General features: G+C 50.6%; 2 protein-coding genes across 3 annotated transcripts in view; both read right to left on the minus strand.

The window, feature by feature from the left end:
* LOC143785046 (uncharacterized) overlaps positions 1-23522 on the minus strand; it is a 48393-nt gene extending 24871 nt beyond the window's left edge. Inside the window, exon 1 of the mRNA XM_077273704.1 lies at positions 23379-23522. The gene's annotated coding sequence lies outside the window, so the exon portion shown is untranslated. The remainder of the gene's footprint in view (positions 1-23378) is intronic.
* Positions 1918-27266, minus strand: LOC143785047 (uncharacterized). 2 transcript variants are annotated; one of them, XM_077273706.1, is made up of 5 exons: positions 27193-27266; positions 20418-20711; positions 11740-11979; positions 8852-8868; positions 1918-5934 (listed from the first exon to the last, which is right to left on the minus strand). In XM_077273706.1, exons 2-5 carry the CDS (start codon positions 20707-20709, stop codon positions 5851-5853), a joined length of 633 nt encoding a protein of 210 aa, XP_077129821.1. In that variant the 5' UTR covers positions 20710-20711; positions 27193-27266; the 3' UTR covers positions 1918-5850. The 2 variants fall into 2 exon arrangements, with proteins under 2 accessions (XP_077129821.1, XP_077129820.1); XM_077273705.1 differs by lacking the exon at positions 27193-27266 and adding an exon at positions 26590-26840.
* Between the last annotated feature and the right edge of the window lie 215 nt (positions 27267-27481).

The raw sequence follows: 27481 nt of genomic DNA on the forward strand, positions 1-27481 counted from the left end.
CCCAGCATGTAATGCCCAGCAATCTCCAGAGATTCAGCATGTAATACCCAGCAATCTCCAGAGATTCAGCATGTCATACCCAGCATGTTATACCAAGCATGTCATACCCAGCATGTAATACCCAGCAATCTCCAGAGATTCAGCATGTAATACCCAGCAATCTCCAGATTCAGCATGTAATACCCAGCATGTAATGCCCAGCAATCTCCAGAGATTCAGCATGTCATACCCAGCATGTAATGCCCAGCAATCTCCAGAGATTCAGCATGTCATACCCAGCATGTAATGCCCAGCAATCTCCAGAGATTCAGCATGTAATACCCAGCATGTAATACCCAGCAATCTCCAGAGTCAGCATGTAATACCCAGCAATCTCCAGAGATTCAGCATGTCATACCCAGCAATCTCCAGAGATTCAGCATGTAATACCCAGCATGTAATACCCAGCAATCTCCAGAGTCAGCATGTAATACCCAGCATGTCATACCCAGCAATCTCCAGAGTCAGCATGTAATACCCAGCAATCTCCAGAGATTCAGCATGTCATACTCAGCATGTCATACACAGCATGTCATACCCAGCAATCTCCAGAGATTCAGCATGTAATACCCAGCAATCTCCAGAGATTCAGCATGTAATACCCAGCATGTAACACCCAGCAATCTCCAGAGATTCAGCATGTCATACCCAGCAATCTCCAGAGATTCAGCGTGTAATACCCAGCAATCTCCAGAGATTCAGCATGTCATACCCAGCAATCTCCAGAGATTCAGCATGTAACACCCAGCAATCTCCAGAGATTCAGCATGTCATACCCAGCAATCTCCAGAGATTCAGCGTGTAATACCCAGCATGTAATACCCAGCAATCTCCAGAGATTCAGCATGTAATACCCAGCATGTCACACCCAGCAATCTCCAGAGATTCAGCATGTCATACCCAGCATGTAATACCCAGCAATCTCCAGAGATTCAGCATGTCATACCCAGCATGTAATGCCCAGCAATCTCCAGAGATTCAGCATGTCATACCCAGCATGTAATACTCAGCAATCTCGAGATTCAGCATGTAATACCCAGCATGTCATACCCAGCAATCTACAGAGATTCAGCATGTCATACCCAGCATGTAATACCCAGCAATCTCCAGAGATTCAGCATGTCATACCCAGCATGTAATGCCCAGCAATCTCCAGAGATTCAGCATGTCATACCCAGCATGTAATACTCAGCAATCTCCAGAGATTCAGCATGTAATGCCCAGCAATCTCCAGAGATTCAGCATGTAATACCCAGCATGTCACACCCAGCAATCTCCAGAGATTCAGCATGTCATACCCAGCATGTAATACCCAGCAATCTCCAGAGATTCAGCATGTCATACCCAGCATGTAATGCCCAGCAATCTCCAGAGATTCAGCATGTCATACCCAGCATGTAATGCCCAGCAATCTCCAGAGATTCAGCATGTAATACCCAGCATGTCATGCCCAGCAATCTCCAGAGATTCAGCATGTAATACCCAGCATGTCATACCCAGCAATCTCCAGAGTTTGCCCAGCGCTCCTATACTTTGCACTCTTCCTGGATACAGGTGATCCCTACATACATTTAGGCGGCTTGTACATAGCAGCACATAGGAGACTTCTTATCTGTGTAATAAGACCCCCGTGTCCTCCCGGAGGAGCCGCCCCGGGGGTTTTGGACTACTCTGCCGTTTCGCCTTATGACGAGAGTTACTTTGAGATCATTTATACTCTTTTCATTATTACACATTTTTAATTGATGGAATATTGCTTTATATATCTGGCAGTTTACGTAATAATCCAAAGTTATAGCAGCCGCGCCTCTGTGGGGTCCGATCCTCCCGGGTCTCCGTACTCCACAAATATCTTGAACAGACGACACATCGATGGGGTGAAAGTGAGACCCGTCCTTTATTCGCACCTCCCGGCCCCTCGATGGAGCCGCTCTGTAGCCATGTTACACAGTGAGATCCAGCGTATGTACTAACTCATCACACAGTACAATCATATTACTAAACGTTACTATTTTTTCTTCTTTTAGCTTTACTTTATTTCGTCGCTTTATTTTTTACAGTGCAAAGTTGAGTTAACTCTAGAATCTCCTGGTGATCAGATGAATTGCAATCATTTATTGCCCCGAAAATTGATAAAACCCCAATTTGTACTGAATTTCTACCCGATTACCTCAATCCAGTGAACTTCTCTTAGCTCAGGAGAAAGTGTTAACAAGGACAAGGCAGCTGACATCACTGAGTCATACTGATTGAATTGCTTAGGAAGCTGCTGCTTGAAATCATTGTCTTCCGTTAACCATAGTTACTTCCAAGGACACACGTGCAGCCATGATTGATCAAAAAGGGCTTTACAGGAGAGGACATTGCTGCTTGTAATATTGCCCCTAAATCAACAATTTATTGGATCATCAAGAGCTTCAAAAGACAACAGTTCAGTTCCTGTGAAGAAAGCTTCAGGGCACCCAAGAAGGTCCAGGAAGGCACGGGACGTGTCCTAAAGGAGATTAAGGTACGGGATTGGATCACAGCAGTGCAGAGCTTGCTCAGGAACGGCAGCAGGCAGGTGTCTATCTGCACACAGTGAGGTGAAGGCTTGTAGAGGATCCTGGGCATCAAGAATCAAGTGCAGACTGACATTGGGCAGGAAGAGAAGGGATTGGACGACAGAGGACGGGGGAATCGTTATGTTCCCTAATGAAGCCCCTTCAGGCTGTTTGGGAGAAGAGAATTTGCCTTTGCCACCATCGTGTGTCTGCCGGCAGTAAAGCCTCCTGAGACTACTCATGTGCGGGGGCTTCTCATCCATGGAGGGGGGTCACTCACAATGTGCGGGGGCTTCTCATCCATGGAGGGGATCACTCACAATGTGCGGGGGCTTCTCATCCATGGAGGGGGTCACTCACAATGTGCGGGGGCGTCTCATCCATGGAGGGGGTCACTCACAATGTGCGGGGGCTTCTCATCCATGGAGGGGGGTCACTCACAATGTGCGGGGGCTTCTCATCCATGGAGGGGATCACTCACAATGTGCGGGGGCTTCTCATCCATGGAGGGGGTCACTCACAATGTGCGGGGGCGTCTCATCCATGGAGGGGGGTCACTCACAATGTGCGGGGGCTTCTCATCCATGGAGGGGATCACTCACAATGTGCGGGGGCTTCTCATCCATGGAGGGGGTCACTCACAATGTGCGGGGGCGTCTCATCCATGGAGGGGATCACTCAAAACGTGTGGAGGCTTCTCATCCATGGAGGGGATCACTCAAAACGTGTGGAGGCTTCTCATCCATGGAGGGGATCACTCACAATGTGCAGGGGCTTCTCATCCATGGAGGGGGTCACTCACAATGTGTGGAGGCTTCTCATCCATGGAGGGATCACTCACAATGTGCGGGGGCTTCTCATCCATGGAGGGGGATCACTCACAATGTGCGGGGGCTTCTCATCCATGGAGGGGTCACTCACAATGTGTGGAGGCTTCTCATCCATGGAGGGGGTCACTCACAATGTGCGGGGGCTTCTCATCCATGGAGGAGATCACTCACAATGTGTGGGGGCTTCTCATCCATGGAGGGGGTCACTCACAATGTGCGGGGGCTTCTCATCCATGGAGGGGGTCACTCACAATGTGTGGAGGCTTCTCATCCATGGAGGGATCACTCACAATGTGCGGGGGCTTCTCATCCATGGAGGGGGATCACTCACAATGTGCGGGGGCTTCTCATCCATGGAGGGGATCACTCACAATGTGTGGAGGCTTCTCATCCATGGAGGGATCACTCACAATGTGCGGGGGCTTCTCATCCATGGAGGGGGATCACTCACAATGTGTGGAGGCTTCTCATCCATGGAGGAGATCACTCACAATGTGTGGGGGCTTCTCATCCATGTAGGGGATCACTCACAATGTGTGGGGGCTTCTCATCCATGGAGGAGGTCACTCACAATGTGTGGGGGCTTCTCATCCATGGAGGGGGTCACTCACAATGTGTGGGGGCTTCTCATCCATGGAGGAGGTCACTCACAATGTGTGGGGGCTTCTCATCCATGTAGGGGATCACTCACAATGTGCGGGGGCTTCTCCTCCATGGAGGAGGTCACTCACAATGTGTGGGGGCTTCTCATCCATGGAGGGGATCACTCACAATGTGTGGGGGCTTCTCATCCATGGAGGGGATCACTCACAATGTGTGGGGGCTTCTCATCCATGGAGGGGATCACTCACAATGTGTGGGGGCTTCTCATCCATGGAGGGGGTCACTCACAATGTGTGGGGTCTTCTCATCCATGGAGGGGGTCACTCACAATGTGTGGGGGCTTCTCATCCATGGAGGGGATCACTCACAATGTGTGGGGGCTTCTTATCCATGGAGGGGGTCACTCACAATGTGTGGAGGCTTCTCATCCATGGAGGGGGTCACTCACAATGTGTGGGGGCTTCTCATCCATGGAGGGGGTCACTCACAATGTGCGGGGGCTTCTCATCCATGTAGGGGATCACTCACAATGTGCGGGGGCTTCTCCTCCATGGAGGAGGTCACTCACAATGTGTGGGGGCTTCTCATCCATGGAGGGGATCACTCACAATGTGTGGGGGCTTCTCATCCATGGAGGGGATCACTCACAATGTGTGGGGGCTTCTCATCCATGGAGGGGGTCACTCACAATGTGTGGGGTCTTCTCATCCATGGAGGGGGTCACTCACAATGTGTGGGGGCTTCTCATCCATGGAGGGGATCACTCACAATGTGTGGGGGCTTCTTATCCATGGAGGGGGTCACTCACAATGTGTGGAGGCTTCTCATCCATGGAGGGGGTCACTCACAATGTGTGGGGGCTTCTCATCCATGGAGGGGGTCACTCACAATGTGCGGGGGCTTCTCATCCATGGAGGGGGTCACTGACAATGTGTGGGGGGCTTCTCATCCATGGAGGGGGTCACTCACAATGTGCGGGGGCTTCTCATCCATGGAGGGGATCACTCACAATGTGCGGGGGCTTCTCATCCATGGAGGGGGTCACTGACAATGTGTGGGGGGCTTCTCATCCATGGAGGGGGTCACTCACAATGTGCGGGGGCTTCTCATCCATGGAGGGGGTCACTCACAATGTGTGGGGGCTTCTCATCCATGGAGGGGATCACTCACAATGTGTGGAGGCTTCTCATCCATGGAGGGGGGTCACTGACAATGTGTGGGGGGCTTCTCATCCATGGAGGGGGTCACTCACAATGTGCGGGGGCTTCTCATCCATGGAGGGGGTCACTGACAATGTGTGGGGGCTTCTCATCCATGGAGGGGGTCACTGACAATGTGTGGAGGCTTCTCATCCATGGAGGGGGTCACTGACAATGTGTGGGGGGCTTCTCATCCATGGAGGGGGTCACTCACAATGTGCGGGGGCTTCTCATCATGGATTGTTGATTGCTCATTTTTCGGCTGTTTCAGTCGCTCAGTTTCGGGGTCTCCGGGGGACGCTCGGGGCTACAGACACCATTAATGCAGAGAGAAGCCTGTGGTCCTTGTGACTTCCAGCCAGGTCACAGCTGCTGCAGCACTGCATAAATTAAGCTCCTCCCATTCATCAGGTGAGTCATTAACACTTCCAGCACAGAGATGATGGACCAAGTGATTGGGAAGGATTCATTATGGGCAGAACTTTGGCTGCAGCTCTGGATGTGACTGGAGCGGGGCAGTATATACTCATTGCTATAAGAGGCGAAGCACAGGGCAGTGTGCACAGAGCTGAGACGGTGCGATACTCTGCAGAGGAGATGGGGGTCGTCATGTTCTGGGGGTCCTGGTGCAGATCACTAATGATGAACAAGCTCCACACAGAGAATTATGATCAGAACGATGAGAAGAATAGGAACCCCGACAATGAGCAAACAGCGGACCTGTGAGGGAAGAGAGCGGTGTAATAATCTGCAGGATATATCACTATGTATCTGTCAGGAGGTGGAGGAGCGATGCTCTGCAGAGAGGTCAGTGGTGTAATAATCTGCAGGATATATCACTATGTATCTGTCAGGAAGTGGAGGAGCGATGCTCTGCAGAGAGGTCAGTGGTGTAATAATCTGCAGGATATATCACTATGTATCTGTCAGGAGGTGGAGGAGCGATGCTCTGCAGAGAGGTCAGTGGTGTAATAATCTGCAGGATATATCACTATGTATCTGTCAGGAGGTGGAGGAGCGATGCTCTGCAGAGAGGTCAGTGGTGTAATAATCTGCAGGATATATCACTATGTATCTGTCAGGAGGTGGAGGAGCGATGCTCTGCAGAGAGGTCAGTGGTGTAATAATCTGCAGGATATATCACTATGTATCTGTCAGGAGGTGGAGGAGCGATGCTCTGCAGAGAGGTCAGTGGTGTAATAATCTGCAGGATATATCACTATGTATCTGTCAGGAGGTGGAGGAGCGATGCTCTGCAGAGAGGTCAGTGGTGTAATAATCTGCAGGATATATCACTATGTATCTGTCAGGAGGTGGAGGAGCGATGCTCTGCAGAGAGGTCAGTGGTGTAATAATCTGCAGGATATATCACTATGTATCTGTCAGGAGGTGGAGGAGCGATGCTCTGCAGAGAGGTCAGTGGTGTAATAATCTGCAGGATATATCACTATGTATATGTCAGTAGGTGGAGGAGCGATGCTCTGCAGAGAGGTCAGTGGTGTAATAATCTGCAGGATATATCACTATGTATCTGTCAGGAGGTGGAGGAGCAATGCTCTGCAGGGAGGTCAGTGGTGCAATAATCTGCAGGATATATCACTGTGTATCTGTCAGGAGGTGGAGGAGCGATGCTCTGCAGAGAGGTCAGTGGTGTAATAATCTGCAGGATATATCACTATGTATCTGTCAGGAGGAGCGATGCTCTGCAGAGAGGTCAGTGGTGTAATAATCTGCAGGATATATCACTATGTATATGTCAGTAGGAGGAGGAGCGATGCTCTGCAGAGAGGTCAGCGGTGTAATAATCTGCAGGATATATCACTGTGTATCTGTCAGGAGGAGGAGGAGCGATGCTCTGCAGAGAGGTCAGTGGTGTAATAATCTGCAGGATATATCACTATGTATATGTCAGTAGGAGGAGGAGCGATGCTCTGCAGAGAGGTCAGCGGTGTAATAATCTGCAGGATATATCACTATGTATCTGTCAGGAGGAGCGATGCTCTGCAGAGAGGTCAGTGGTGTAATAATCTGCAGGATATATCACTGTGTATCTGTCAGGAGGAGCGATGCTCTGCAGAGAGGTCAGTGGTGTAATAATCTGCAGGATATATCACTGTGTATCTGTCAGGAGGAGGAGGAGCGATGCTCTGCAGAGAGGTCAGTGGTGTAATAATCTGCAGGATATATCACTGTGTATCTGTCAGGAGGAGGAGCGATGCTCTGCAGAGAGGTCAGTGGTGTAACAATCTGCAGGATATATCACTGTGTATCTGTCAGGAGGTGGAGGAGCGATGCTCTGCAGGGAGGTCAGTGGTGTAACAATCTGCAGGATGTATCACTATGTATCTGTCAGGAGGTGGAGGAGCGATGCTCTGCAGAGAGGTCAGCGGTGTAATAATCTGCAGGATATATCACTGTGTATCTGTCAGGACGAGCGATGCTCTGCAGAGAGGTCAGTGGTGTAATAATCTGCAGGATATATCACTGTGTATCTGTCAGGAGGAGGAGGAGCGATGCTCTGCAGAGAGGTCAGTGGTGTAATAATCTGCAGGATATATCACTATGTATCTGTCAGGAGGAGGAGGAGCGATGCTCTGCAGAGAAGTCAGTGGTGTAATAATCTGCAGGATATATCACTATGTATCTGTCAGGAGGTGGAGGAGCGATGCTCTGTAGAGAGGTCAGTGGTGTAATAATCTGCAGGATATATCACTGTGTATCTGTCAGGAGGTGGAGGAGCGATGCTCTGCAGGGAGGTCAGTGGTGTAACAATCTGCAGGATGTATCACTATGTATCTGTCAGGAGGTGGAGGAGCGATGCTCTGTAGAGAGGTCAGTGGTGTAATAATCTGCAGGATATATCACTGTGTATCTGTCAGGAGGAGGAGGAGCGATGCTCTGCAGAGAGGTCAGTGGTGTAATAATCTGCAGGATATATCACTGTGTATCTGTCAGGAGGTGGAGGAGCGATGCTCTGCAGAGAGGTCAGTGGTGTAATAATCTGCAGGATATATCACTGTGTATCTGTCAGGAGGAGGAGGAGCGATGCTCTGCAGAGAGGTCAGTGGTGTAATAATCTGCAGGATATATCACTGTGTATCTGTCAGGAGGTGGAGGAGCGATGCTCTGCAGAGAGGTCAGTGGTGTAATAATCTGCAGGATATATCACTGTGTATCTGTCAGGAGGAGGAGGAGCGATGCTCTGCAGAGAGGTCTGTGGTGTAATAATCTGCAGGATATATCACTATGTATCTGTCAGGAGGCGGAGGAGCGATGCTCTGCAGAGAGGTCAGTGGTGTAATAATCTGCAGGATATATCACTGTGTATCTGTCAGGAGGTGGAGGAGCGATGCTCTGCAGAGTGGTCAGTGGTGTAATAATCTGCAGGATATATCACTATGTATCTGTCAGGAGGCGGAGGAGCGATGCTCTGCAGAGAGGTCAGTGGTGTAATAATCTGCAGGATATATCACTATGTATCTGTCAGGAGGAGGAGGAGCGATGCTCTGCAGACAGGTCAGCGGTGTAATAATCTGCAGGATATATCACTGTGTATCTGTCAGGAGGTGGAGGAGCGATGCTCTGCAGAGAGGTCAGTGGTGTAATAATCTGCAGTTGTCCGGTTCCTTGTACTCACCCAGCTGATTCTTTCACCTGTAACAGAAGAGCAGACTGTGACTTTGTGTTCTGTGTCACACATTATATGGGGAGGGGGCTGCACTGCGCCAGGTGTCGGAGGGTCTCTGGTAGTGAGTGGAAAGTGTCAGGGGGAAGATCCCAAGTGATGGGGGTCTCGGGTCGAAGGTGTCAATGGGTGGGGTTGCAGGTCCCGTCTGTCAGGTGGTCCCATATCCTGGATGTCAGATATCGGGGTCCCAGGTCTTGGCTGTCAGATGTTGGGGGTACCAGGTTGCGTCAGGGGTTCCTGGTGTAGCGAGGCCTGTTGCGGCTCATCCACGCCCTGACACCCCACTAAGGGTATGTGTCCATGGTCAGGATGGCCGGCGGTATCTCCGCAGCGGCGAAGCTGCTCGGCGCTAAGCCCCGCCCCCTTTCTGGGACGCGATCATGCCGGATGTGTTAACTCTTCACATCCGGGATGATCGCTCTCTCCCATAGGGCCCTGTGATATTACTTGCTGCGACGCTGCGTCCCCGCAAGGTGAACGGACATACTGCGATCTGAAAAGACGCGCAGCATGTCCGGAGTCGCAGGGAAGACGGATGCGGGTTTCCACGCATAGTGGAGACGGGATTTCCAAAAATCCCCTCCACTATGCTGGAACATCTGGACGCTGCGTGTTTGACGCTGCAGCTCTGCGCAGCGTCAAACACGCAGCGTTTACTGACCGTGGAAACTCACCCTTAGGGTATGTGTCCACGTTCAGGATTGCATCAGGATTGGGTCAGGATTTTTCAACAGTATTTGTAGCCAAAACCAGGAGTGGGTGATAAATGCAGAAGTGGAGCAGATGTTTCTGTTATACTTTTCCTCTAATTGTTCCACTCCTGGTTTTGGGTACAAATACTGATGGAAAATCCTGACCAAATCCTGATGCAATCCTGAACGTGGACACATACCCTTACAGTGTCTCTTCCCTCATTTACGCCGGAGGTCTCCGCTCTGTCCAGGTCCCTGATCGGCCGCACACATCAGGAGACACTCAGTTCACTTTTACTGGACCATTGTTGCTCTGGTCACACAGTACCTGGTGAGTCTCCGCAGCCTCTGGTTGTTGCTCTGGTCACACAGTACCTGGTGAGTCTCCGCAGCCTCCGGTTGTTGCTCTGGTCACACAGTACCTGGTGCGTCTCCGCAGACTCTGGTTGTTGCTCTGGTCACAGTACCTGGTGAGTCTCCGCAGCCTCTGGTTGTTGCTCTGGTCACACAGTACCTGGTGAGTCTCCGCAGACTCCGGTTGTTGCTCTGGTCACACAGTACCTGGTGAGTCTCCGCAGCCTCCGGTTCTTGCTCTGGTCACACAGTACCTGGTGAGTCTCCGCAGCCTCTGGTTGTTGCTCTGGTCACACAGTACCTGGTGAGTCTCCGCAGCCTCCGGTTGTTGCTCTGGTCACACAGTACCTGGTGCGTCTCCGCAGACTCTGGTTGTTGCTCTGGTCACAGTACCTGGTGAGTCTCCGCAGCCTCTGGTTGTTGCTCTGGTCACACAGTACCTGGTGAGTCTCCGCAGACTCCGGTTGTTGCTCTGGTCACACAGTACCTGGTGAGTCTCCGCAGCCTCCGGTTCTTGCTCTGGTCACACAGTACCTGGTGAGTCTCCGCAGCCTCCGGTTCTTGCTCTGGTCACACAGTACCTGGTGAGTCTCCGCAGCCTCCGGTTGATGCTCTGGTCACACAGTACCTGGTGAGTCTCCGCAGCCTCCGGTTCTTGCTCTGGTCACACAGTACCTGGTGAGTCTCCGCAGCCTCCGGTTGTTGCTCTGGTCACACAGTACCTGGTGAGTCTCCGCAGCCTTCATTCCTCCCGGACAGTCCTCATCTCATCAGGCTTTGTTGGTCCGAGGGACTCCCCGTCCGACAATACAACTTCTCTGAGACTCCCCATTGTTCCCTCTCGCTTTTCCCAGTCAGACCTCCTCTGCATCAGAGAGAATGGAGCCACAGACCTCACAAGGGTTTTCGCAAGATTCCTGATGTGTCCTCATGCTGCCAGGACGATACATTACTGCGGTGCCGGCTGCAGACTACACCCAAACTTCCACTGGGACCTCTCACTGTCTTAGACCCTCGCTCTCCCTCCAACTGCCTAATCCAGGGAATGACTTTTCTTTAAAACTGACCCAACACCTCCCATGCAGGGCTGGTCCCAAACATAATAATTGTATCCTGTACCTGCAGTAACTGTATCTCTAGTCTAAGCACTGCGCCCTATTCTGCCCACAACTGTATCTTTCCCTAAACATTACACATTACATGAATCCCATAACATTAGTGCCTATAAGGTCCTATGCACCTCTAGATTTCACATTCCTAGAAAAAAATACAATATAGTCACGTCCGAGCATTCTGTAATGTCTTTCAGGACTGTCCCGGTCACCCCCTTACACTGGTGTCGGGGGTGTTACATTTCCTAGGTGTCAGGTGGAGGGAGATTCCAGGTCCTGGGTGTAAGAGGGGGTCCCAGGTCCTGCGTTTCAGGTGTCAAGGGGGCAGGTCATGGGTGTCGTGGAGTCCCAGGTCTTGTGTGTTGGGGGAGTCCAGGTCCTGGGTGTCAGATGCGGGGGGTTCCAGATAAGTCCTGGTTGTCAGGTTTCAGGGGGACCCAGGTCCTGGTTGTCATCAGGTGTCTGGGGTTCCAGGCTCTCTGCCTCAGTCGGGGCATTTAGATACAGGGATGGGGCAGCGTACTGAATCTTTGCCTCGAGTGGACGCTGCTCTGCGCCCCTATTATATGACATGATCGCAGGGATGGCGGATGTTAATTTAACACATGTAATACTGAAGCTGAAGTGTGAGTGCAGCTCTGGAGGAGACAGCACAACAGGAGCTCAGGATCTCGCCCACCTTTGATGATCGCTGATCCTGAGCTCATTTGGCGTTTCATCTGTGCGATGTTCTTTTCGACCCTGGGAGCCGCGTCCCTCTGATAAGATTCTGCTGTGTTGTGCAGCGGCTTATCACTCTGACAGAACACGACCATCAGTCCTGCGAGCTCTGAGATTAATGGCTGCTCCGCCGTAATCCTGTGGTGAGCTCCATCATCATCATCCAAGTCATCAACCAGCACCAGAACCTTGTCCCGTCCTGAAAAGACACTGACATTATAAGTCTGTGCAGCGCCGCTCCTCCTGCCCAGCGTGTCTGCGCAGTACCGCTCCTCCTGCCTAGCGTGTCTGCGCAGTACCGTTTCTCCTCTCCCTCGATATCTGCACAGTACTGCTCGACTTTGTTTCTCCTGGACACTTATTACAAGTCAGTACGCTGAGTTGGCACTGTCTGAGGAAGCCTGGCATGTGAGTACAACAATCATACAGTTATCTAAGGGATTGATGGCTAAGGATTTAGAGACTCGTACTGCCTTGAATAGTCAGAATAGTGGAAAGAGTGGCCTGCCACCAAGAACAGTATACAGCTTACACTCCAGAAAAAGGAACATCTATAAATCTAATTGTGAGGACACAGCAGCTTCACAGAGTCTGCAGACACTGCCTGTGCTGCTTATAAACATTGTATGTGAGCTCCTCTGCAGCTAGGAGCAGAATAGCACCCACCCACCCTGGCATTCCTGTGTATAATGGCAAATACAGAAAGGATCTCTAATTCTGAGCCTGACTTACAACAGCAAGAAAAGGATCTCATGCAGCCTTCAGTGAAAGATCCAAATGCTTGACTAAACCTACTTGGAAGGTCACAGACAATCTAGAAATCGCCAAATATGAATTACTTTCCAGTGTAACCTCCCTATGGGAGTATGCTTCAGATGTTGTGCTTCTACCGAACATCTGGCTAAGGACTGTAAGGTTGCAATCAAGTGTATGGAGTGTGACAGCGAGGACCACGTACAAGCACTCGATCCATCCCAGCTTAACCCTATGCCTACGCCTTCTCCCACCACAAGCCATGGCGGGGAAGAGTACAGGCCAAGCAGCAAGTCATCTCAGTATCTTCTTCATGCACAGAAGTCTGCGAAGAAGGTCTTTGGGACAAGTTTTGGGCAAAGATTTGCCTGGGAAAAGTATATCCCACAGATCACCCAGAGAAGGCCGTGAAGGTGTATAGCATCCCGGACGATCAGAGCAAACAATCACTAGCAAGGTCAGAACTCTTTGATCTGATCGATTTTTAAGGGAAAGCGCCTACCCCTACACCTTAGGCACCTGCAGCGGTATCTCAGAAGTCTTCAGAAGAAGGGCCAGTGGTCTCATGGTAACATCTCTTGAAAATACCGTAGAAACATCTCTACCCACACTCGTCGAGGTTAGATGGCATCTGATTACAAAGGAAGAGATCCCAACACCGGAAGCCGCTCTTCATGACCCTCACCTGAAGACTATAGCCAGCAAGATTCCAGCTCTCGATCACAACGCAGAAATCCTGATTCTACTTGGGAGAGACCTCCTCCGTTTACACAAGGTACATCAGCAAATCAACGGTGCACATGAGGCACCATTTGCTCAGCACTTCAACCTAGCCTGGGTGATCATAGAGAATGTCCAAGACTTCACCCGTGCTTTCCCCCATACTCTGGAACTCTCTACCCCAACACATCAGACTCTCACCTAGCATAGAAACCTTCAAAAAGAACCTGAAGACCCACCTCTTCCTAAAATCCTACAGCCTGCTGTGATCCTCAACCTACTGAACCACCACACAACCAGCTCTGCCCTCTCCTAGTGAATCCTCACCCATCCCCTGCAGACTGTGAGCCTTCGCGGGCAGGGTCCTCCCTCCTTATGTACCTGTGTGTCTTGTTTGTTTTTTTTACTCATATTTATTGTACTTGTCTATATTTGCCCCCTATTCACATGTAAAGCGCCATGGAATAAATGCCGCTATATAAAGGTATAATAATAACGTCTGCATAGACAAAATGAAGAGACCTAACGCTATCTTCTCCCACAAGATGTACATCTTGCCAAATGGTCGCAGCACTGATTTTAAGCCATGCCCACATCATTACTGGGTGAAGGAGAAACTGAGCGACTCCCAAGTGGCGATGGCCATCACTTGACAGTGCAAACACGGACCGTCCCTGGTCAATGGTGTTCAATTCCACAAGCGAAGACAACAAGTTGGCACCCACAAGAGAAGATAAAGAATTTATAAGGGTTATGGACTAAGAATTCACTCAAGACAACTCCAACAGCTGGGTGGTTCCGTTACCCTTTCGTTCTCCAAGACCATGGTTGCCAAACAATCTGCAGCAAGCAACAGCAAGATTCACTTTAAAGCACACTTTAAAAGGAAGGCCAGAGATGGAAAGACATTTCATCGATTTCATGCAAAACATTTTTGACAGAGATCATGTAGAACCCGCACCACCACTGAAGGAAGGAGAAGAATGCTGGTACCTTCCGTCCTTCAGGGTCTACCACCCTCGGAAATCTAACCAGATCAGGGTGGTATTTTGACTCCAGTGCTCAGCGTGAAGGAGTCTCCCTCAACAACTTGCTTCTTACTGGACCCAACATGAACAACAGACTCATAGGAGTGTAGATTCGCTTCACGCAGGAACCCGTGGCGATAATGGCCGACATCCAGCATATGTTTCATTGCTTTATCTTGAGGGAAAACAGTAGAAACTATCACAGGTTCCTATGGCACAAGGGCAACAACATCCACAATGAGCTCGTGGGCTACCAGATGAATGTACACGTCTTCGGCAACAGCCCTTCACCTGCTGTAGCGATCTATGGACTGAGATGGGCAGCCCAGGAAGGTGAAAGTATGGACGTGATGCTTTGTCAGTTTGTAGAGAAGAACTTCTACGTGGACGACAGGCTCAAGTCTTTATCCTTGAGTGTTTAGATAAACTTGGCACACACACGTGATGAGATGCTTGTGAGAGTATTTAATTTTAAGGAGAGTACATACACTAGACGTTTCGGTCATAGACCTTCATCAATGTACTAGATAAAAGAAAATAATAAAAAATATAAACAAAGTATATACAGTGACTTGTACAGCTGTTCATGATACATGGGTTCCAACAGATCAGGGAATAGCGTCTGGCAGCAGAACAGACGGTATAGCAAATCATTGCTCAAACATTTAAACAAATACGTCCTAATATTATTGCACACGTTATACAATGGATGGCTAGTGATTGTGACCGTGGGGTGAGACATAGGTGGTTAGAGAGAAAGAAGGCAAAGGGGAGACCTACCCTCTCTTAGAGATAGGTTTGTTTACTGGATTTTAAGGAGATTTTAACCTGAAACAATATGTAAATTGTATGGGGTTATAGGTAACCCTGTGGGGTTTTAACATTATGGGTGATGGGTAATATATAAGAGATATAATATATAGAGAAGTAGAGCGCATCAGACGTTTTGCTACAAGTGGCATCACGTCCCCTATGATCTAAACCCAGCTGACCGAGGAACAAGACTCAGCTGCATCCAAGCTCGGACACCTCCAAGTGTCTTATACGAAGATACCGACGATAATAACGTCCACAACACATATGAGCTGGTGGATCCAGAATCTGACAAGGAAATTAACCCCTTCGTGCCATGCGCCGTACTAGTACGGCGCATCGATCACCGCGGTCTCGCACTGAGCGCCGCGGTGATCGGGTGCGGGTGTCAGCTGTATATGACAGCTGACACCCCGCAGCAATGCCCACGATCGGCGCTATCGCCAATCGCGGGCATTTAACCCCTCTGATGCCGCTGTCAATAGTGACAGCGGCATAGAGGGGGATCGCGCAGGGACGGGGGCTCCCTGCGCTCTCCCACCGGAGCAGCGCGATGAGATCGCGCTGCTCCGGTGACCTGGAAGGAGTCCCCGGATCCAAGATGGCCGCGGGACTCCTTCCGGGTCATGAGATGACCCTGCTTCCCGGCGCCTGCTGAGAATTCCTCATAGCAGGCGCCGGCAAGCCTCTGTACCGTGCCTCTAAGATCGGTGATCTGACAGAGTGCTGTGCACACTGTCAGATCACCGATCTGTAATGTCCCCCCCTGGGACAAAGTAAAGAAGTAAAAAAAAAAAATGTCCACATGTGTAAAAAAAAAAAAAAAAAAAAAAAAAAAAAAATTCCTAAATAAAGAAAAAAAAAATAAAAAATATTCCCATAAATACATTTATCTAAATAAAAAAAAAATCACACAATAAAAGTACACATATTTAGTATCGCCGCGTCCGTAACGACCCGACCTATAAAACTATATCACTAGTTAACCCCTTCAGTGAACATCGTAAAAAAAAAAAAAAAAAAGGCAAAAAACAACGCTTTATTCTCATACCGCCAAACAAAAAGTGGAATAACACGCGATCTAAAAGACAGATATAAATAACCATGGTACCGCTGAAAACGTCATCTTGTCCCGCAAAAAAAAAGCCGCCATACAGCATCATCAGCAGAAAAATAAAAAAGTTATAGCTCTCAGAATAAAGCGATGCAAAAACAATTATTTTTTTATATAAAATAGTTTTTATTGTGTAAAAGCGCCAAAACATAAAAAAATGATAGAAATAAGGTATCGCTGTAATCGTACTGACCTGAAGAATAAAACTGCTTTATCAATTTTACCACACGTGGAATGGTATAAACGCCCCCCCCCCTAAAAGAATTTCAGGAATTGCTGGTTTTTGTTCATTCCGCCTCCCAAAAATCGGAATAAAAAGCGATCAAAAAATGTCATGTGCCCGAAAATGGTACCAATAAAAACGTCAACTAGTTCCGCAAAAAACAAGATCTCACATGACTCTGTGGACCAAAATATGGAAAAATTATAGCTCTCAAAATGTGGTGATGCAAAAACTATTTTTTGCAATAAAAAGCGTCTTTTAGTGTGTGACGGCTGCCAATCATAAAAATCCGTTAAAAAACGCTATAAAAGTAAATCAAACCCCCTTCATCACCCCCTTAGTTAGGGAAAAATAATAAAATTTTAAAAAATATATTTCCATTTTCCCGTTAGGCTACTTTCACACTAGCGTCGGTACGGGGCCGTCGCGCTGCGTCGGCCCGACGCATGCTGTGCAAGCGCCACACAACGGGGGCAGCGGATGCTGTTTTTCCACGCATCCGCTGCCCCATTGTGAGGTGGGGGCGGAGTTCCAGCCGCGCATGCGCGGTCGGAAATGGTGGACCGTCGGCACAAAAAAAGTTACATGTAACGTTTTTTGCTGCCGGCGGTCCGCCACAACACGACGCAACCGTCGCACGATGGTTGCGATGTGTGTCAATACGTCGCAATGCGTCGCTAATGTTAGTCTATGGGGAAAAAATGCATCCTGCAGATGACTTTGCAGGATGCGTTTTTTCGCCAAAACGACGCATTGCGACGTATGCAAAAAAACGCTAGTGTGAAAGTAGCGCTAGGGTTAGGGCTAGGGTTGGGGTCAGGGCTAGGGTTAGGGCTGGGGTTAGGGTTGGGGTTAGGGTTTCAGTTAGAATTCGGGAGTTTTCACTGTTTCGGCACATCAGGGGCTCTCCAAACGTGACATGGCGTCCGATCTCCATTCCAGCCAATTCTGCTTTGAAAAACTAAAACAGTGCTCCTTCCCTTCGGAGTTCTCCTGTGCGCCCAAACAGTGGTTTCCCCCAACATATGGGGTATCAGCGTTCTCAGGACAAGTTGGACAACAACTTTTGCGGTCCAATTTGTCCTGTTACCCTTGGGAAAATAAAAACGTGGGGGTTAAAATATCAGTTTCGTGGAAAAAAAAATTTTTTTTATTTTCACAGCTCTGCGTGATAAACTGTAGTGAAACACTTGTTGGTTCAAAGTTCTCACAACACATCTAGATAAGTTCCTTGGGGGGTCTAGTTTCCAATATGGGGTCACTTGTGGGGGGTTTCTACTGTTTAGGTACATCAGGGGCTCTGCAAATGCAACGTGACACCTACAGACCAATCCATCTAAGTCTGCATTTCAAACGGCGCTCCTTCCCTTCCGACCTCTGCCGTGCGCCCAAACAGTGGTTCCCCCCAATGTATGGGGCATCAGCGTACTCAGGACAAATTGGACAATAACTTTTGGGGTCCAATTTCTCTTGTTACCCTTGGGGAAAAAAAAAATTGCGGGCTAAAACATCATTTTGTGGAAAGAAAAAATGATTTTTTAATTTTCACAGCGCTACATTCTAAACTTTAGTGAAACAATTGGGGGTTAAAAGTGCTCACTACACATCTAGATAAGTTCCTTAGGTGGTCTTCTTTCCAAAATGGTGTCACTTGTAGGGAGTTTCTGCTGTTTAGGCACATCAGGGGCTCTCCAAACGCAACATGGGTTCCGATCTCAATTTCAGCCAATTTTGCATTGAAAAGTCAAATGGCGCTCCTTCCCTTCCGAGCTCTGCTATGCGCCCAATCAATGGTTTACCCCAACATGTGGGGTATCGGCGTACTCAGGACAAATTGCACAACAACTTTTGGGGTCCAATTTATCCTGTTACCCTTGGGAAAATAAAAAATTTGGGGCAAAAAGATCATTTTTTGTGAAAATTAATATGAATTTTTTTTACGGCTCTACATTAAAAAACTTCTGTGAAGCACTTGGAGGTTCAATGTGCTCACCACACATCTAGATTAGTTACTTAGAGGGTTTACTTTCCAAAATGGTGTCACTTGTGGGGGTTTCCACTGTTTAGGCACATCAGGGGCTCTCCAATCGCGACATGGGTTCCGATCTCAATTCCAGCAAATCTTGCATTGAAAAGTCAAATGGCGCTCCTTCCCTTCCGAGCTCTGCCATGCGCCCAAACAGTGGTTTACCCCAACATGTGGGATATCGGCGTACTCAGGACAAATTGTACAACGACTTTTTTGGTCCAATTTCTCCTGTTACCCTTGGTAAAATAAAACAAATTGGATCTGAAGTAAAAATTTTGTGAAAAAAAAAAAGTTAAATGTTCAATTTTATTTTTTTAAACATTCCAAAAATTCCTGTGAAGCACCTGAAGGGTTAATAAACTTTTTGAATGTGGTTTTGAGTACCTTGAGGGGTGTAGTTTTTAGAATGGTGTCATTTTTGGACATTTTCTGTCATATAGACCCCTCAAAGTCACTTCAAGTGTGAGGTGGTCCGTAAAAAAAATGGTTTTGCAAATTTTGTTGCAAAAATGAGAAATCGCTGGTCAACTTTTAACCCTTATAACTCCCTAACAAAAAAAAATTATGTTTCCAAAATTGTGCTGATGTAAAGCAGACATGTGGGAAATGTTGTTTATTAACTATATTATGAGATATAACTCTCTAATTTAAGGGCATAAAAACTAAAAGTTTGAAAATTGCTAAATTTTCATAATTTTCGACAAATTTTTGTTTTTTTCACAAATAAATGCAAGTCATATCGAAGAAGTTTTACCACTATCATGAAGTACAATATGTCACGAGAAAACAATGTCAGAATCACCAGGATCCGTTGAAGCGTTTAAGAGTTATGACCTCATAAAGTGACAGTGGTCAGAATTGTAAAAATTGGCCCTGTCACTTAGGTGAAAACAGGCTTCGGGGTGAAGGGGTTAAGCCAACTCCTAACTTACAAGAAGGAGATCTTGTCCTTTTAAAAGACAAAGAGGCTCATAGTCACCGCTGGCCGATGGTTCTTATCACCGAGGTTGTGCCCAGCGATGACGGAAAGACTCGGAAGGTAGAAGTCAAGGTGACTGCATGGATACTTCTCTGTTTGGGAATACTGTTTCCACCTGCTGCATTGTACTTAATACAAGATTTCAGAGAATATCAACTCTGTTTCTCCTGGACTTAGTGCCAACTCAGCCACACTGACTTGTAATATCTGAGGACGCCTGGCATGTGAGTACAACAATCATACAGTTATCTATGGGATTGATGGCTAATGATTTAGAAACTCAAAACTGCCTTGAAGAGTCAGAATACTTCTCCTCCCCCTATATCTGCACAGTACGACTTCTCCTCCCCATTCATATATGCACAGTACCGCTCCTCCTCCCGTCTGCACAGTACCGCCTCTCCTCCTCCTCCTCCCGTGTCTGCACAGTACCGCCTCTCCTCCTCGTGTCTGCACAGTACCGCCTCTCCTCCTCCTCCTCCTCCTGTGTCTGCACAGTACCGCCTCTCCTCCTCGTGTCTGCACAGTACTGCCTCTCCTCCTCGTGTCTGCACAGGACCACTTCTCCCCCCGTGTGTCTGCACAGTACCGCCTCTCCTCGTGTCTGCACAGTACCGCCTCTCCTCCTCCTCCTCCTCCTCCTCCCGTGTCTGCACAGTACCGCCTCTCCTCCTCCTCCTCCTCCTCCCATGTCTTCACAATACCGCCTCTCCTCCTCGTGTCTGCACAGTACCACTTCTCCTCTCCCTCGTTATCTGCACAGTACCGCTCCTCATCTCCCCCGATATCTACACAGTACCGCTCCTCATCTCCTTCATTATCTGCACAGTACCGCTCCTCATCTCCCTCGTTATCTGCACAGTACCGCTCCTCATCTCCCTCGATATCTGCACAGTACCGCTCCTCATCTCCCTCGATATCTGCACAGTACCGCTCCTCATCTCCCTCGATATCTGCACAGTACCGCTTCTGCCTTACCCAGAATCATGGACAGGTCTCTGAGCTCCTGGTCGTACAGAGAGTCGGTCACGTTGGTGATATTCAGTCTTCCCCTTCTCTTTGAATGGTACAAGATGGAGAACGTGCACTTTTTGATTTCCTCCGCGAGTTTCCCAGAGCCGCCACAAGCGGCATTGGTGATGGCGACTGGACGGACGTCTTTTACCAATGTGTGGAATTCTGCCGACAGCAGGAGGTCAATCAGCCATTGGTAAGTGCTGCTGTCCTCCCGGGAGAAGACCCCGACCACAAACTTACTGACCAGCACCATCCCTACAAGACAGCAGCACAGAGGATGTCAGCAGAGCGGGCACTGATCTTATAGGGGGTCACAGGTCCTCAGCAGCACAGAGGATGTCAGCACAGGGGGCACTGATCTTATAGGGGGTCACAGGTCCTCAGCAGCACAGAGGATGTCAGCACAGGGGGCACTGATCTTATAGGGGGTCACAGGTCCTCAGCAGCACAGAGGATGTCAGCACAGGGGGCACTGATCTTATAGGGGGTGACAGGTCCTCAGCAGCACAGAGGATGTCAGCAGAGGGGGCACTGATCTTATAGGGGGTCACAGGTCCTCAGCAGCACAGAGGATGTCAGCACAGGGGGCACTGATCTTATAGGGGGTCACAGGTCCTCAGCAGCACAGAGGATGTCAGCACAGGGGGCACTGATCTTATAGGGGGTGACAGGTCCTCAGCAGCACAGAGGATGTCAGCAGAGGGGGCACTGATCTTATAGGGGGTCACAGGTCCTCAGCAGCACAGAGGATGTCAGCACAGGGGGCACTGATCTTATAGGGGGTCACAGGTCCTCAGCAGCACAGAGGATGTCAGCAGAGGGGGCACTGATCTTATTGGGGGTCACAGGTCCTCAGCAGCACAGAGGATGTCAGCAGAGGGGGCACTGATCTTATAGGGGGTCACAGACAGTTAAATAGTAGAAGGCACAGGTCCTCAGCAGCACAAAGTATTTCAGTAAAGGCGCCAGCAGTGGATCGATACCTTTTTTCATTCACCAGGAGATTAATGCATAAATTATATAAGTATTTGATTAAAGCCAGCGCTGTGTATCCACTGGAATCGTAACCCTATATATCACACCGCGACATTATTATGATAAAATATCAACTCTGTACTTGTTGCAAATCACAGCTGGGATAAAATCAGAGAAGAAAAATCCCCACAAGTAAAATGACGAGTGCAGGACGAGGGGTCAAATAACGTATTGTATAAATAATTATAGAATGTTTACAGCTTCTGCAAAAATAAAAGGACCCAAAGATTATTCTATAAATTAACAGCGACAAACAGATGTATAAAGCTATGTATAATCCCCCCCCAGACTCTGCCTCTACTCCGGTCACACAAGCCCCCCAGACTCTGCCACTACTCCGGTCACACAAGCCCCCCAGACTCTGCCTCTACTCCGGTCACACAAGCCCCCCAGACTGTGCCACTACTCCGGTCACACAAGCCCCCCAGACTCTGCCTCTACCCCGGTCACACAAGCCCCCCAGACTCTGCCTCTACTCCGGTCACACAAGCCCCCCAGACTCTGCCTCTACCCCGGTCACACAAGCCCCCCAGACTCTGCCTCTACCCCGGTCACACAAGCCCCCCAGACTCTGCCTCTACCCCGGTCACACAAGCCCCCCAGACTCTGCCACTACTCCGGTCACACAAGCCCCCCAGACTGTGCCTCTACTCCGGTCACACAAGCCCCCCAGACTGTGCCTCTACTCCGGTCACACAAGCCCCCCAGACTCTGCCACTACTCCGGTCACACAAGCCCCCCAGACTCTGCCTCTACTCCGGTCACACAAGCCCCCCCAGACTGTGCCTCTACCCCGGTCACACAAGCCCCCCAGACTCTGCCACTACTCCGGTCACACAAGCCCCCCAGACTCTGCCTCTACCCCGGTCACACAAGCCCCCCAGACTCTGCCTCTACCCCGGTCACACAAGCCCCCCAGACTGTGCCTCTACCCCGGTCACACAAGCCCCCCAGACTCTGCCTCTACTCCGGTCACACAAGTCCCCCAGACTCTGCCTCTACCCCGGTCACACAAGCCCCCCAGACTCTGCCTCTACTCCGGTCACACAAGCCCCCCCAGACTGTGCCTCTACTCCGGTCACACAAGCCCCCCAGACTCTGCCTCTACTCCGGTCACACAAGTCCCCCAGACTCTGCCTCTACCCCGGTCACACAAGCCCCCCAGACTGTGCCTCTACCCCGGTCACACAAGCCCCCCAGACTCTGCCTCTACCCCGATCACACAAGCCCCCCAGACTGTGCCACTACCCCGGTCACACAAGCCCCCCAGACTCTGCCACTACTCCGGTCACACAAGCCCCCCAGACTCTGCCTCTACCCCGGTCACACAAGCCCCCCAGACTGTGCCTCTACCCCGGTCACACAAGCCCCCCAGACTCTGCCTCTACCCCGATCACACAAGCCCCCCAGACTGTGCCACTACCCCGGTCACACAAGCCCCCCAGACTCTGCCTCTACCCCGGTCACACAAGCCCCCCAGACTGTGCCTCTACTCCGGTCACACAAGCCCCCCAGACTCTGCCTCTACCCCGGTCACACAAGCCCCCCAGACTCTGCCTCTACTCCGGTCACACAAGCCCCCCAGACTCTGCCTCTACCCCGGTCACACAAGCCCCCCAGACTCTGCCTCTACCCCGGTCACACAAGCCCCCCAGACTCTGCCTCTACCCCGGTCACACAAGCCCCCCAGACTGTGCCTCTACTCCGGTCACACAAGCCCCCCAGACTGTGCCGTTGCCCACTTTATGGGATCTAATGACTGCAGGGTCCGGAGATTATGGGGTTAACCTGGACCGAGGAGACAAGTTACTTTCACTTTCCCTTTCTCGCCCTCTCCCTGTGGGGGACCCCCAGCTCGAGCCCCCCACGGTCACCTTTCACACCCACCTCTCCTGTCCCCTTGTGCGGCCGCAGGCGATTCTCGGGGTCTTCAGGGATCTGATCCTCAGAGTCTGCAGAGACCTCTGCTCCTGACTGCTCTGCTGCTTAGATCCCGCCCAGGAACCGCTGCAGCCAATCACAGGGCCACAAGTCTCACACACTGCAAGGGACAAACAGCAGCACAGAGGATGTCAGGAGAGCACTGACTGTTACATAGTGTGAGGAGCAGAGTCCCAGCAGCACAGAGGATGTCAGGAGAGCGCTGAGCGTTATATAGTGTGAGGAGCAGAGTCCCAGCAGCACAGAGGATGTCAGGAGAGCACTGAGCGTTACACAGTGTGAGGAGCAGAGTTCCAGCAGCACAGAGGATGTCAGGAGAGGAGCACTGAGCGTTACATAGTGTGAGGAGCAGAGTCCCAGCAGCACAGAGGATGTCAGGAGAGCGCTGAGCGTTACATAGTGTGAGGAGCAGAGTCCCAGCAGCACAGAGGATGTCAGGAGAGCGCTGAGCGTTACATAGTGTGAGGAGCAGAGTCCCAGCAGCACAGAGGATGTCAGGAGAGCGCTGAGCGTTACACAGTGTGAGGAGCAGAGTCCCAGCAGCACAGAGGATGTCAGGAGAGCACTGAGCGTTACATAGTGTGAGGAGCAGAGTCCCAGCAGCACAGAGGATGTCAGGAGAGCACTGAGCGTTACATAGTGTGAGGAGCAGAGTCCCAGCAGCACAGAGGATGTCAGGAGAGCGCTGAGCGTTACATAGTGTGAGGAGCAGAGTCCCAGCAGCACAGAGGATGTCAGGAGAGCGTTACATAGTGTGAGGAGCAGAGTCCTCAGCAGCACAGAGGATGTCAGGAGAGCACTGAGCGTTACATAGTGTGAGGAGCAGAGTCCCAGCAGCACAGAGGATGTCAGGAGAGCGCTGAGCGTTACATAGTGTGAGGAGCAGAATCCCAGCAGCACAGAGGATGTCAGGAGAGGACTGAGCGTTACATAGTGTGAGGAGCAGAGTCCCAGCAGCACAGAGGATGTCAGGAGAGCACTGACTGTTACATAGTGTGAGGAGCAGAGTCCTCAGCAGCACAGAGGATGTCAGGAGAGGACTGAGCGTTACATAGTGTGAGGAGCAGAGTCCCAGCAGCACAGAGGATGTCAGGAGAGCACTGAGCGTTACATAGTGTGAGGAGCAGAGTCCCAGCAGCACAGAGGATGTCAGGAGAGCACTGAGTGTTACATAGTGTGAGGAGCAGAGTCCCAGCAGCACAGAGGATGTCAGGAGAGCACTGAGCGTTACATAGTGTGAGGAGCAGAGTCCCAGCAGCATGAGGAGCAGAGTCCCAGCAGCACAGAGGATGTCAGGAGAGCGCTGAGCGTTACATAGTGTGAGGAGCAGAGTCCCAGCAGCACAGAGGATGTCAGGAGAGCGCTGAGCGTTACATAGTGTGAGGAGCAGAGTCCCAGCAGCACAGAGGATGTCAGGAGAGCACTGAGCGTTACACAGTGTGAGGAGCAGAGTCCCAGCAGCACAGAGGATGTCAGGAGAGCACTGTTACATAGTGTGAGGAGCAGAGTCCCAGCAGCACAGAGGATGTCAGGAGAGCACTGAGCGTTACATAGTGTGAGGAGCAGAGTCCCAGCAGCACAGAGGATGTCAGGAGAGCACTGAGTGTTACATAGTGTGAGGAGCAGAGTCCCAGCAGCACAGAGGATGTCAGGAGAGCACTGTTACATAGTGTGAGGAGCAGAGTCCTGAGGTTACATAGTGTGAGGAGCAGAGTCCCAGCAGCACAGAGGATGTCAGGAGAGCACTGTTACATAGTGTGAGGAGCAGAGTCCCAGCAGCACAGAGGATGTCAGGAGAGCACTGAGCGTTACATAGTGTGAGGAGCAGAGTCCCAGCAGCACAGAGGATGTCAGGAGAGCACTGTTACATAGTGTGAGGAGCAGAGTCCCAGCAGCACAGAGGATGTCAGGAGAGCACTGAGCGTTACATAGTGTGAGGAGCAGAGTCCCAGCAGCACAGAGGATGTCAGGAGAGCACTGTTACATAGTGTGAGGAGCAGAGTCCTGAGGTTACATAGTGTGAGGAGCAGAGTCCCAGCAGCACAGAGGATGTCAGGACAGATGTCAGCTTACCTACTATGGGGTCATAATCTTAAGCTGCCATAAACAAGAAAAAAATCTTAGGAGACAAGAAAGGACAGAGGAGTATGGAGGCTGACAGTGGGGCGTGGAGGAGGCTGACAGTGGGGCGTGGAGGAGGCTGACAGTGGGGCGTGGAGGAGGCTGACAGTGGGGCGTGGAGGAGGCTGACAGTGGGGCGTGGAGGAGGCTGACAGTGGGGCGTGGAGGAGGCTGACAGTGGGGTGTGGAGGAGGCTGACAGTGGGGTGTGGAGGAGGCTGACAGTGGGGCGTGGAGGTGGAAGGGTTAATTACAGCTTGCTGTATTGTTGGAGATTTGTGGCTTAATATATTGTCTGGCCAGTAGGGGGCAGTGGAGAGGCCGGAGCTGCAGGGGGCGGGGTGAATGTAAGGGGATGGGCCGGCTGCCGTCTTCCCGCTGGAAACATTCATGCTATTGTGCTGTGCAATGTGAATAATGTTTTGTTCCTGTTATGTTTCCTTGTTATAACCATTGCAATTCCCCCGAGGGCTGCAGTAATCACTAACGGTCACAAGGTGTCACTGTCTAGAATGCAGGTGAAGTTCGCCTAGTAAGGCTACGTTCACATTTGCGGTCAGCGCCGCAGCGTCGGGCGCCGCAGCGGCGCCGCATGCGTCATGCGCCCCTATACTTAACATGGGGGCGCATGGACATGCGTTGTGCTGCGTTTTGCGCCGCATGGCCGCAAGCGTTGGACGCAAGAAACGCTTCAAGTTGCATTTTTTTTGCGTCCAACTTGCGGGCAAAAACGACGCATGCGGCGCAAAACGCAGCGTTTTAGCGTGCGTTTTGCCGCGTTTTTGTTTGCGTTGTGCGCTGCGGCGCCGACGCTGCGGCGCACAACGCAAATGTGAACGTAGCCTAACACCGCAGGCACAGAGTTAGTGGATGGTTACAGTCAGCCCTGGTGGGAGGGGGGACTGAGTGTTAGTGGCAAGTCCAGGACGTGACCAATGAGTGGCTGTGAGGGCAGGAGCACATGTGCAGCAGGGATAGTGGGCTGCTAAGGAACAAACGTGAGCTCAATATTTGGAATGCAAGATTGCTGTAAATACCTTCCGGGTGATTCCATCTAATGGCCAGGGGCAACCTCGAGATGGATGTTGGGGCCAGGGGCACACTCAGCTTGCAAAGCTGGATAGAAAGATGAACTCAGACTGCATGGGGCGGAAGGTAACGCAATCCAGAAATGCTAGAGGTGAGGAAGATCCCCAAGGGCCAGGAAAGCCAGGAAGGGGGACATGCTACCTATCCCGAGAACCAGGGCTGAAGTTGTATCCGGTACCTGTGGGAAAGATGATAACTAGTGATGAGCGAGTGTACTCGATGCTCGGGTGGTCTCTGAGTAGTTATGACCGCTCGGGTGGTCTCCGAGTATTTGACTGTTCGGTTAATCGCAGCCTCTGTATGACTTGCGACTGTTATACAGCTTGATTACATGTGGGGGTTCCTTAGCAACCAGGCAACCCCCACATGTACTCAGGCTGGCTAGTAGCCGTAAATCATGCAGCTGCGTCAACAAAAACGAAATCTCCGAGCAGTCACAAGTACTCGGAGACCACCCGAGCAACGAGTATACTCGCTCATCACTAATGATAACCCCTTGGGCCTTATTCTTTAAACCTGCTTGGTGTAAGGAGAAGACCTGGCCCACCTACTCCGTGACGGATCCGGAACTGTCGGGCTGTCACCCAGGTTTCACGGGGGAAAGCTTAAAGCCCCGGACCGACCTCTGCACCTAGGAGTAGGGGGCGTGGCTAAGATAAAAGGGCCACAGTGCGCGGCAAATCAGTTAGTTGCTGAGGGAACGTGCATCGTGCGTGAGGGCAGTGTCAGGGCTTCTGCGGGAGGCCAACTGCCAGAGCGGGCAAAAACCAGCAGAGGCTAAAAGCTGCTAACAGAGACTGCGACAACAACATACCTGGTCCCCGCTGACATCACTGACCG

The sequence above is a fragment of the Ranitomeya variabilis genome, chromosome 7, assembly GCF_051348905.1.
Source record: "Ranitomeya variabilis isolate aRanVar5 chromosome 7, aRanVar5.hap1, whole genome shotgun sequence".
NCBI lineage: Eukaryota > Metazoa > Chordata > Amphibia > Anura > Dendrobatidae > Ranitomeya > Ranitomeya variabilis.

Coding starts and splice junctions, on each gene's coding strand:
- LOC143785047 (XM_077273706.1), bottom strand. CDS start 20,709: ATGGTGCTGGTCAGTAAGTTTGTGGTCGGGGTCTTCTCCCGGGAGGAC. Junction 11,980..20,417: donor AGACCTGTCCATGATTCTGG/GTAAGGCAGAAG, acceptor GTGTCTTTTCAG/GACGGGACAAGGTTCTGGTG.